The sequence below is a fragment of the Labrus mixtus genome, chromosome 4, assembly GCF_963584025.1.
Source record: "Labrus mixtus chromosome 4, fLabMix1.1, whole genome shotgun sequence".
Taxonomy (NCBI): Eukaryota; Metazoa; Chordata; class Actinopteri; order Labriformes; family Labridae; genus Labrus; species Labrus mixtus.
Genome location: NC_083615.1, coordinates 5,130,378 through 5,143,160, shown reverse-complemented (window position 1 = coordinate 5,143,160; position 12,783 = coordinate 5,130,378). Strand labels below are relative to the sequence as shown.

At 40.9% G+C, this 12,783-nt stretch overlaps 1 protein-coding gene across 2 annotated transcripts in view; it reads left to right on the top strand.

Moving 5' to 3' along the window:
• The first annotated feature begins 1,902 nt into the window (after positions 1 to 1,902).
• The window catches only part of iqsec3b (IQ motif and Sec7 domain ArfGEF 3b), a 30,924-nt gene continuing 20,043 nt past the window's right edge, over positions 1,903 to 12,783 (top strand). For both annotated transcript variants that reach the window (XM_061035277.1, XM_061035278.1), the window contains exons 1-2: positions 1,903 to 2,449; positions 8,495 to 8,569. In XM_061035277.1, the coding sequence (XP_060891260.1) occupies positions 1,908 to 2,449; positions 8,495 to 8,569 (617 nt within the window). In that variant the 5' untranslated portion in view covers positions 1,903 to 1,907. The remainder of the gene's footprint in view (positions 2,450 to 8,494; positions 8,570 to 12,783) is intronic.

Here is a 12,783-nt window from a genome sequence, read left to right as displayed (position 1 = left end):
CTTTAAAATTGCAACTTAAAATGTTAAGACAAATAATAAAACTTCAGACTGTCTTCTCAAACCACATCTGTCTTTATTGAAACTGTGACAAAAACAAAGAAAATACACTTTAAGAACATGAAGGTTAAATAGGCAACAAATCTTGCATAAATATTTACATTAAGAAGTTTTGGTAGAGACATTTTAAACAGAGATGTGAAAAAAATGATGTTATAGTTTCATAACTGAATAAACAACCTGTCCTCTGAGGGAAACTGGGTCCCTGCACCTCCCTCTGATTTCTCCTTCCAGACTGAAACTGCCACAAGGATTCTGTAAAGGGAAAAAACAACATTAGAACAAAGTCAGCTTCAGCTGAACAGTAAACATTATCATATGGACAATCCTTTCTGAATATTCTCTATATACAAAGAAGTAAAGTAAAAGTATGAAGTAGAACTAGTATGAATAAAAATAAGTACATGAATTCAGGATGTATGGCAGCAGCTTTATGTGTTAAAATAGTAAAAAACAAAAACATGCTTCAGGTCCATTCTGACAGTCTCACTAAAGTTTCCTTTTATACATTTTCATTTTACATTATATTATACTATTTATACTATGGCCATATTGTTTAGTAGGCCCAGCTAATCATCATTTCTAATTCAATATTTAATCAATAGTCAGTGTTGAAGCTGAAACAAAGAAAAAGTGACTGTTAATGTTAGCTAACCGTACCCTTCTAGTACCACCAGGCAAGCAAGTCAAGTTCATTATAGCCCACTTAGTTAACCACATTACAAGAAAATTCTTTTTTCCCATTTAGCAACTGTTAAGATCTGTATTTCAAGCTAATGTTAGCTGGCAAAGAATTCACTCACTGCGTGTGTCTGCCTGCAGTGTTTCTGTGTAATTTCAAAATCTAGCTAACGTTAATCTTACAAATGACTTCAAACTTAGTAAGTGATGGTGTTAACCTATTATAACAAGCAAAGCAGGAAGGCACTCACTTCTTAATTGTCAGGATGGAGATGGATGACAATCTGACAAAGCCAACTCCACTGTCCTTTCAACCATGTGGTCTCAACTTCTTTTTCCCAAAATGCATTGCAAAAAGTACGGTAAATTACCGTTTTGTTTCCTTCAAGCAATAATACAGTAAAACATTGTTATAAACCGTTATAATACAGTAATGTCCGGTATTTAAACATTTAAACAAGTTAAATCCTGTTTGTATATATTCTCATTCTTAGTTTTGATATTTTTAGTGCTTATTTACTTTGTATTTAATATTATATTGTGTTTAAATTTGCTAATATTGTGTGTTTGAATAACCTGCTGCTGTAACGCCACAATTTCCCAGTTTGGGATCAATAAAGTAATTCTATTCTATTCTATTCTATAAAATGGTATGACAAAAATTGCAAGCTGTTAGACAATAAAGGCCTACTAATTTAAGATTTTTCAGATTGTATTTATTTGTCGTTAGGCTGTGTGCAGTAAAAGAGGCAAAAGAAAGTTGTTCAGATGTTAAATCTTCGTCTACTGCCCATAGGGTGCGTGCTTGCTCTGTAGTCTTCTCGTGTATGTGCGTAATGACGCATCAGTCCTCCAGCGCCTCTCCTCCCCCCCTCCCCCCTCCCCCTCCCTCTCCCTCCTGTCACATCTGGATCTGGCTCCTCTCATCAGCACCACTCATCGCAGTGAAAGAGAGAGAGAGGGAGGGAGGGAAACGACCGGAGAAGCGGAGGCTAACTCGGTCCGTGCAGCCTCATCCGCAACCTGGCAGCGTCGAGGAGAGGAGAGCGGAAGGACATCGACCCTTCTCATCCGCACTCACGGATATTAGGATTCTCCTCCTTCCTTCATCCCTCAGTCCAGCTTTTTTCTTCTTCTCCCTCTCTCTCTTCCCTTCTCGACTCTTGAGTATGATGAGCTCCAGCCTGCTGGAAAACCCGGTGCAGGCGATTCTGTACCTGCGAGAGCTCACCACCATCGTCCAGAACCAGCAGAGTCTCATCCAGACGCAGCGCTCACGGATAGAGGAGCTTGACCGGCGGGTGGACGAGCTCATCGGCGAGAACAGGCACCTGCGGGACGTCAGGATACAGCAGCAGCAGCATCCTTACCATCACCTACATCACCATCACCACCTTCCGGACCCCAGCTGTCTTCCTCATCACCACCCTCCTCAGGATCCCCAGCTCAAGACGAGTGCGAGTGCGGCGGGGTCTATGCCGGACCATGCGGCTGCACCAGCGCAGGTTGAGACGGCTCCGGAGGTCCAGCCGTCTCCTCCTCAACCAATGGACCCGGGCGACATGCAGCTTGTCCCGGCCGACCCTTCCACGGTTTCCCCGGTTGAAAGTGACCCAGAAAACGGAGGAAGTTCCCCCAGCTGCCGCTCTCTGGTTCCGATGACCCCCACAACAACCCTCTGTCGATCCTTGGCCCTGGCTAGGAAATCCGAGTGAGTAGAGGTTACATGATTGTTTGCAGATGTGCGTGCGTGTGCGTGCGTTATAGTCCATATAGCCCAGTCATTTTTCTACAGTTATACCTATAGCCTTAATGAATTCCTTACCTTGGCTGCGTTTCCAGTTTTAAATCCTTAGCAATTATTGTAGGCTACAGCATTAGCCGGAATCTGTAGACTAAAATTAAGTGTGCATGTCATGCAGATTGAGAGGCGAATAATTAGTGAAGAAGGCGCTCGCAAATTTCCAATTTACAGCTGTGTTTGTGTGTGTGTGTGTGTGTGTGTGTGTGTGTGTGTGTGTGTATGAATGTCGGCTAAGGACTGTGCCAGAAGAGAAAGAGGTGGATTATCTAAATGAGAAGCTGGATCACGATCACTGGATCATTACATAACAACAGCTGTAGGTCTATGCGCTCTGTGTGTGCGTGTGTGTGTGTGTGTGCGTGTGTGTGTGTGTGTGTGTGTGTGTGTGTGTGTGTGTGAGTGTGTGTGTGCGTGTGTGTGTGTGTGTGTGTGTGTGTGTGTGTGAGTGTGTGTGTGCGCGATACTCGGCTCAGCAGTGGTCAATGTCAGTACAAGAAAGGAGCTGTTTCTGGTTGTTTCTTTATTTGATACCGTATGGGAACTCTCATGGGACACTGATGTTGCTGTGTGAAGAGACACACATGCACACACTTTCACTGTTAACACACACACACTCCTCCATCCCCTTACTTGGCACCAGAGCCTCATAGTAAGGCTACATCATCACACCTGCAGTATAAGAGGGGGGAAAAAAAAAAATCCTCTCTTTTTTTCCTCTCATTTTTTTGTCTTGTGAGTGTGTGTGTGTGTGTTTGCTGTGTTCTTAAGTTGTAGGCTATACCCCAGCAGGAGTCCTGATTGGTCTCTCTGGGACTCCTCCCCCCATCAAGAGGAGCAACACAGAGCAAAGAAGGTGTTTAGAGGAGCAGAGGAGTTCAGAAAAATGAAAGGTTTTCCTAAAGGAGTTGTTGACATTAATGATGCCACACCTTGCACATCCTGCTCCTGAGATTTGTATGTTTCCATGTGTGTGTGTTAGTGTGAGTTCAGTGCATGTTGCTCTTGGGCCTAGAACTCTGAGTTACTGATTTATTATAATTTGACCATCTTAACACTGCTGTTACTTAAATTGAATTAATTTTACATGCTGAGAAGAAATTACAGTACATTAATTGCTGTTATAAAAAGGGTGTGAAGAAAACAGCAGAGTCACCCACCAGTTGCCCAAGCTGCAGAAAGAGCAGGCTTGGGGGTCAAGGCCTTCTTGTTCTTACAGTTTATGTGCGTCCTTGAATGCATCCCTACCTGGCTGTGTGTGTCTCATTTCTCATTTTTTTCTGTTTGCAGTCCAGGCAGGTGAAAGCAAAGGGGGTAGGATGGAGGGGGGGGGGGGGGGGGGGGGGGGGGGGGGGGGGGGGGGTACTGGGCTGTAACTTGCAGTTTTAGAGGATTTATGTCTGCCGTTGCCTGCTGCATCCTGTCTGCAGCTGATTTTCCCGTTGTTAGCGACTTGTGTGTATCTGCTTCAAACCCTATGTCTGGGCTGTTTAGGGCCTGCATGTGTTAGCATTCTTGCTTTTCTTTTCATCTTTTCATCTGAATGTTTATAAAGAGCCTGATCTCTTTTTTTTTGCCCTACAGATAGATGATGTGTTAGGGCTGGCTTGTAGTGTGTTTTGCAGTGCTTTTTTTTGTTGTTGTGAGTGCTGCTGATGCACGTGGATATGCCCATGGGGGAAGGAGAGGGGGTCGACAGGATCCTCTCTCCTTTGCTTATTCACTGTCTCTCTCTCTCTCTCTCTCTCTCTCTCTCTCTCTCTCTCTCTCCAGCTGAGGCTCCTATCTGCCCCACTTAGCCCATGGAGCGAACAGTAATCAGCCATTCTCAGGAGAGAGGAGAGAAAGGAAGAGATATAGAAAGAGAGAGATGCATGCTCTGTCTTTGATGGATCCTTTGGAGGTGTCTAAAGAGAAATGAGCTTGAGGCTGACATTGGAGTGGGCCAGTGTAAGAAAGGGGAGGGAGGTAGAGAGAGAAAGAAAGAGAGAGAGAGAGTGAGTGAGTGAGAGAGAGAGAAAACCTGGGAAGTGGCGTGGAGAGAATAGGAGATGGGAGATTGAGACAGGTAAAGAGAAAAACAGGGAAGAGAAAAAAAAACCCTGCATTTAGGGTAGCTGTCCCCTTAAGTTTATCTGTGCTCCTGGAAGGGAAAACAAAAAGATGGATTGGACAACAGAGGGACAGGCTGTTGCATGCTGCGTCGCAGTAGAAGGTACACACACAATGTACTGGCAACATTTTGAATCCAAATGGAGCTGCTCTTGTTGCACGTCAGACCTTCCCCTCCTTACACGCTTTACACTCTGGTTACCGCTGATGAAAAGCGTTTGCGTTTATACTCTTAGGATACAGGACGGAGGGGAGTGATGGTGTGAGGGAGGACGGGTCATGGAGAGAGACAGAGAGAGAGAGAATGTGCAGACAGGAGAAGTCATGTACAGTTTAAAAATTCACCTGTTCTCGTTGTAGGAGTCGCTGAAAGCGGATGGCCGTTATGTGTGTCTTGTAGCGACAGATGGATAGACCTGCTGACAGTGTGTTTTTGTGTGTATGAGTAAGAGAGTGTGTGCGTTCGTGTGTGTGAGCCCAGTGTAGCTTTATCCTCAGGTGAACAGTAAGTTAGTAAGTAAGACTTTATTTATATAGCACTTTTAAAACACACAGTTACAAAGTGCTTCACAGGTGAAGAGGTGAGCTGAACTGTTTGAACCTCACAACATCATTTAGCTCTTGTACTGATAGAAATAGCTTTGCAGATCTAAACTATATGATTGGCTGATCTCCCTCCTCTAACCTCTATTTGAACTGTAATTTCTATGATTTTGTTCCTATTCAGTCAGTGGGGATCTTTTGAATGCAGTGTTAGGGGAACTCATTTTAATGAGCAGAACTGTTTTTTCCGCTCTAAAAAGATTAATGTGTCATGGCCATTTTATCTGCTAGATGTTTTTTCGACTTCCTTTTTGGCTCCTTTTTTTGTGTATGCTGAAGATTTCTACATACAGTATTTGTCATATTTAAGGAACTAGTTCAACAGTACTGGAATATGTTTGATTTCCTTCCACGAGTTACATGATAAGACACATGCCGCTCTCACTTCTTTGTGTTTAGAATGTAGGTGCAGGAGACAACAAAGATGTTTAGCATAAGGACTGGAAAAGGTTAAAACAGAAAGCCTGGACCTGAATCCTCTTACCTGATATAGACTTTTAAACTTTATTTTAACAGTCTTTAAGCTGAGCAAAGACAACTAGTTGCTATTAGTAGCTTCACATTTTCCTTACAGACCTAAGAGGTGTCCATTCCTCTGACCTAACTCTGAGAAGACTTTAAAATGAGTATATTTCCCTGGAGGTCAAACTATTCATTTTATTTGTTCCTATCAGTTATCGATGTGGTAATTGTCTCAGGTGTTTGACATTTGAGACTTTAAAGGGCTGTGACATCCTGGTGGCTTTAGTATTGGTACAGTATTGTTTTACAGTGTGACTCTAATACCTGACAAAGATCCATGACAAAAAACATTGTGTCTATCAAACCCCTGCTGGTGCACAGGAAAGCCAACCCTGGTCTTCCACATGATTCTATATCGAGGACATTATTTGACACTTAGTTTGACCTTTTGACCCCCAAAACCTTCAATACATAGAGGGTGAACTTCTGCTCTCTCTGCACAGATTTAATGCTCTTCAAATAGTCTGAGTATTATACAGAGGAGATAAGAACATGGACTTTTATATTGCAGGGCAACTGGACCTTATGCCAACTATAATAATAATAATAACTTTATTTATATAGCACCTTTTAAAAACACAGGTTTACAAAGTGCTTTGACAAACAGCAAAAACAAGAACAAACTAAACCAAACACAGAAGAACATAAACAACAGCAAGAACAGAACAAATGTAAAATACTAAAAAATAATTAAATACAATTCAACAGAAAAGGACCCAAAGTGCACGATACCCAACAGACATATATAACCCGACCATCACAAGAACCATCATAAGAACCCAGGCAACACAAGAACCATCATAAGAACCATCACAAGAACCATCATAAGAACCCAGGCAACACAAGAACCATTATAAGAACCATCATAAGAACCATCATAAGAACCATCATAAGAACCCAGGCAACACAAGAACCCAACAACACGAGCTGAGACCAAGAGGAACCAAAGATTTAAAAAGATGTAAGAAACTAAAAGAGCTCAAAATAAATAAAAAGAGAACAGCAATAAGAAGGTAAGAGCAGTAAAAGAAATAGAAACAAGTGGTTAAAGGATAAAAATAAAACTATAATATTAATAAAAATAAAAAGTAAATATAAATATGAAACATAAATAGACAAAGTAAGATAAGAAATGACCAAGTTAAAACACAAGAGGAGTTAAGATAAGAGCATAAATAAAAGAACAGTAAGAAGTAAAAGAAGATAAAAATTGTAAAACCAGTAAGAAAAGACATTAAGAAGACGACGTCACATAAACTACAGGTCAAAGAAAATTAAATTAAATTAATCTTACACAAGATACTCATTTATTTGGAAATCAAGTGTCTTAATGGTTAAATTGAAGGGTTGATGGAGTAACGAAATGTAAAATGATATCACGCTGTAAATTAAATAATATGTATTTTTACCTGTAGTCTGGTTGTGTATTGCGTGCTTACGTAAAAAATTATCTCATTGAAGTGGAGCAACTGATTTTAGGTGGTGATTTAAGTGTATTAAAAAATATATTTATTTATTTGTAACATAATTGATTTTGAAGCCAAATGCTTATACTGAAGGAACATGTAAATACAGTCAATTAAGTCAGGACTGTAAATAGGCTCAATGCTCGAATATGTACAGTAGGTTTGTTTGTGTGTGTGTGTGTGTGTGTGTGTGTGTGTGTGTGTGTGTGTGTGTGTGTGTGTGTGTGAGGTGTAGGAGTTATAACATATTGAGCAGTATTATTCATAGAAACCGACATTGAGAAGTGTGGATCAGAGATGTTTTTTTTTTTCTTTTTTTTTTTTTTAATCGTTGGCGTTGAAAGTCCGTAGAAGTCGCTGTGAAAAGGTAGCTTTTTATAGCTCGGACTGTCATGCCGAGTCTTGCACTGACTCTGACTGCCTGTCACTGTGGGTCTTTGTCACGAGCAATATGCTGAGCCCGAGTCGGTAGACTAACTGTAGCGTAGCCAAGAAATTTACTGTCAACTGAATGCTCTCGGCTCATTGTTGAAGGACCTGAGGTGACCCACGCCCAAGTCTCTTAAAGAGAGAACATCTTAAAGTCACATACACACTCATTTTTCATGTCTCTGGTAGTAATCCTGCATCCAGAAGGTCCAAAGGTTTCTATAGAACAACTTTAGCTCCAACGTTCCCATTTCTTTGTTCTTTTCTGTCCAAATTGCTCAGAATAAAAACGCCAGCAAACCACCTAAAATATGAATGTAAATGTAAAATGTATGAGAGAGAAATGAGCGTGGCGAACTTCAGAGGAGAAAGAGCAGAAAAGCAGCGCTTGAGTAACCATCTGTCCAGATTAGGTTTTGGGAATTCTGCTAAATCACCACAAATCTGATGAATCTGGAAGGAGGAGGCGTAAACATCCGGACACACACAAGCATATAAATACTCACACTTACTCGTCTTGTCTGAGCGTTCTCAGCCTTGTGTTGACCTACATAGGGTATTTACCCCGGGATCAGTGCCATATTGTAAACAGAAGCAGTAGAAAATAATCCAGAAGGGTCTAATGAGAGGCTCTTCAGGATCTTTTAGGATGTTGGACTAATAGTAATCATAGGGAGGAATATGGAAACAAGGCAAAACTTAATCATCAGCAGCCAATAACAGCTGAGTGACATACTATCCTGCCAGTTCTGTCCTCCTCCCCTCCCCTCCCTCCTGCCCCCTTTGCTTACCTCCTCTCCTCTATTTGTCTGTCCTTCTACAGGAGCGAGACTGTGCTGCATCAATTCTGCTGCCCCGCCCCTGAACATCCAGAGGCCGACACCAGCGGCTCATCTGGGTAAGACAGCTACCACATTTTGCCCTGCAGGTTTTTGCCCCTACACTGCTCCCAAAGTGTGCTGTTGTTACAGCTGGACCTCTGCTACTTGTGTTTGGAGAGGACAAGGTTTGCTATTGCTAACAGAGGTCACTCTCAAAACAAATATTTTCAATGCACGTTCATGGCAGAAGTTTCTGCCTATTAAAAGGAAGTTTTCCCATGCTGCAGAGTATTATCTTACAGTGGATTAAGTTAATACTAAGTCTCTTTAAATAATATCACAAAAAGTACTGCCTAGGCATGCTTTTTATTTAAAGTGCCATCGTGGCATAACTTTTGTAGTGATTTGGATCTAAATGGCCCCAAATAATTGATTTATAAAAATTCATATTTGACAGGTTGGGACAAATAACTTTTTGGGGAAATATAAATATAAATGTGACAATTGAGGGTTTTGATTAGGTTTAGTGATGAGACAAATAAACCACACACGCTTGTCCTGTAGGGGAATTGTAAAAAAAAAAAAAAAAAAAGTGAAAGGAGAGGTGGCAAAAGTGATTAAATGGAAATTACATTAGAGGGAGCACTAAGCAGACATGCACCCCAACATTTGATTCATTATGTTTTTCATTGATATCAAGTACTCTTTACTTTTTTTCCTTGAGATTCAAACAAACAAACAATCAATCTTTATTTCTATAGCACATTTAAAACAACCTTGACTGACCAAAGTGCTGGACAAGTGTAAAAAACACAATGTAAAAACAACAAGTAAAATAACATATAGAATGCAGCACAATAAAAACACAATAAATAGGAGTTTTAATAAAATTTCAAAATGTCAAGCTCAAATTGTATTAAAATATTGCGACTGATTTCCTGTCCCCAGAGTCGCCCAAAGCATAAAACAATCAAAGAAATAGGTTTAACTCACCTCACTGGTGTGGCCAATGGAAGCATAGCATGCCGTCTTGCCTATGTTGTGGTCTTGTTTTGTCTTCTAGACTGCAAGAAAATGATTCTGTTGTCAAAAGAAAACTAGCGCTGTTGTCTCAAGATAATGAGATGCCGAAACAGTATTTCTCCAGGTTACGGGGGAGAGTGACTAACTTTCTCGAGAAAACAAGTGACTGTTGGGCCTACATGTGCATCAGTGAACTGAGTCATGTCTACACTTGTGTGTTCCCAGCACTGTTTGAGTTTGTGTTGTTGTGAACGTTATCGGAGCCTGTGGCTAAATGCTCTGTGACAAATATATAGATCTAAGAGCCTCCAGGGTTACTCGTAGAGAGAATGAGTGGGGGCAGGGGGTGTTATGGAGATGGGGGTTTGAGAGGATATTGCCTCTGTAAAATTACCCATGGCAACCCAGTGATGACATCATGAACTACCATAGTAACCAGAAGAATCTAACTTTGAAGATCTTCTGTAGCCACTCGAGCCGTCTGTTCCTGCGTGGGAAGGACGTCTATTTGTCATATGAGTTTGTTCATATTTTATGTGTGTAAATCAGTGCTGTACTCCTTGAAAATCTGATTCTTCTCATGACTACTGTTTGACCTCCCGACTCCATACTCTAGAGTCTAAAATTCTATCTCTCTCCGTAGTGGGTTGTCTACATCTGTATGCATCGCTGCTTTTATATTTGTCAACTGGAGGCCTCGCCTTTTCTTCTATAATCACCCCTCCGCAATTATTTCTCGTCTCAGCCCTCCCTATTTCATCTCTGACTCTCATGCTGTTTTTTAACGAATATCACCATCTGCCTGTCTGGAAATCGCTCTCTCTTCTCTCTGATCTGATGACTGATCATTCACACCCACATGGCCCTGATTGGATAGGCTAATGGCACAGCAGCAGTAGCGGCGGTGGATGCCCACCTGAGATGATGATGAGATGTATAGAGAAGCGGTGCGACGCAGCTAAAGCTCATTATAATCATCACATGAAGCCCTTGTATGCCTGGTGGCTGCCAAACCTGCACCACCTCTGCACGCTAACTGTCCCAATGCATCCAGGCACACACAGAGCTCCCTGGAGACGTCATGAGATCCGCCTCTAGCCTATCCCGGTGTGTGCCTTTTTCTACACTCAGCCGTGGTGTGTGTGTTTTGTGTGTTTCTCCCCTGGCTGTGCAGTACTGTAAGTCTCTGAGGGACCTTGAGAGATACAATTTGACAGATGCTCATTTCTCTTCCTCCATGACGTCACTCCAGCAGGCGGAGCACTGAGCATGTGCTGCTATGTGTACGGGTGAGAGTGTGTGTATAGCGCCCATATCATTACAGAGGCTTTTGCTGTCCAGATGCATTAATAGCTCAACTCTTACTTTTAAATCCTCTAATGTATTCTAATGTGCTCTAATGTATTCTGATGCAGCGCAGTGTTTTAATAGAGTTTTTGATAGAGACCGCCTCCAGCATGCACACACAATTTCTTCCTGTTTCCTCGCTCAGTTTTTTTTTTTTTTTTAATCTCAGTATTTCCTTTGGTTTCATTCGTCTCTCTCTCTCTCTCTCTCTCTCTCTCTCTGCATTTCTCTCCCTTTATCTCCTTTAAAGTTATGACCAGACCCTGTCCCTATTTTATAGCTGGGGACTATAAAAAAAGATATTTGCTTTCACAGCAATCAAAGAAAAAAAGTGGAACCTTTAGTGATGCACTCATTATTTAACCATGAGCAGGCTTTTTATAATTCCCAGTCCTGTTTAGCCCTGGTCCACTTTGTGTTAAAATTATTAGAGTAAGCATTATCATGGTGGAAGAAAGATTACAACAGCACACACTGTCATGCACACACACACACACACACACACACACACACACACACACACACACACACACACACACACACTCATAATTGCAACCCATATAAAACCTCTTAGGCTGTGATCATACCCTAGTGCTTACATCAGTCCGGTTTGGCAAAAGGTGCTGTATATTTAGTGCGATGACATGACGTTTTCATCTACTATGTTTCCTCTTAGTCGTACTAAAATTAACAGACTAAAATAAGTTAAAAAAATGTTCCATTCTGCTGTGTCATGGCTGTAATTCGCCTTGGTAGACCTTACATGATTTGAATAATACTGTCACATAAAAGAACATTGTTCCATCTGTCGACAGGAGCTGGGATTAGAGGGAAGATAGGGCACTCTACCAGCAGAGACAGCCTTTATAGTCCACTTAGTTGAGTTCTGAGGCTGGATTAAATAAATGTGTGTGTTTTGCTTTTGCTTCCATGCTAAACAGAAATCATTGTTGATTAAAAATCTGTGGAATCGCAGTTGTTTAGTCCCCTACTTTTTGATTTTAAGGATATAACCAAAAAAACAAGAAAATGGAAATCTTTAACTATGTTTGCACATTGCTATGCTGATATCTAATAACCCCCCCCCCCCCAAATAAATAAATAAAATAAAAGTCTATATGATGAGACACTCACAAACAACATTTAACCACTAATTGCAACATTGTGCTTTTTTTTTGGTAGTTGCTGGAGCTTTTAAAAAAATCTGCCTGACAAACTGAGTTGAAATTATTTTAAGACTGAGAACAAAAACATGTAATAATTAAGAAAAATACACATTTCTCAGATGAATAAATGCTCATAGGTGGATTAGGTCATGCACTGAGGATTCTGTGCTCAGCTTTTTTGAGAGCGAACTTGAGAGACTTCTGTTTCTTGTGTTTTTGCAACACTACACCACAGTCAGTGAGGCACAAACTGGTGATCAATCAAAGAGTCAGAAATATTTAGCGCTCACAGAAATAAGCCTTAAATGATTAGTAGCAAAAAGGTCATTTAATTGTTTGCAAGCCCGCGGATCAGAAGATACATTTGAAATGTCACAAACTGATCATCCAGGTAGAATAGAAACAAAATGAAAGCTGTGCATAAGCATGTGAGATTTTCAGACTTTCCCCTCCTCTTATTTTTGTCAAATTCTGCACCGCTCTTTAAAACGTATGAGAATGAATCAGTCTGAAAAGAATCAGCCTGAAAAGAAACACTGACTCTTTGACCTGTGATGAGGAAGCACAAGGAGATTTGCAAGCAAAACAACCATAAGATACCCCCCCCCCCCAAAAAAAAATGACAACAAAAGGTTGAAGACAATCAATTAGATTTTTAAATTAATGGAAATTGTTTTAAGATTCATTGATTTTATTTTTGCTGTCTCCTTCTGCTTTGTTTCCTGTGTTTAGCTTTGTTAGTTTGTTTACCTTCG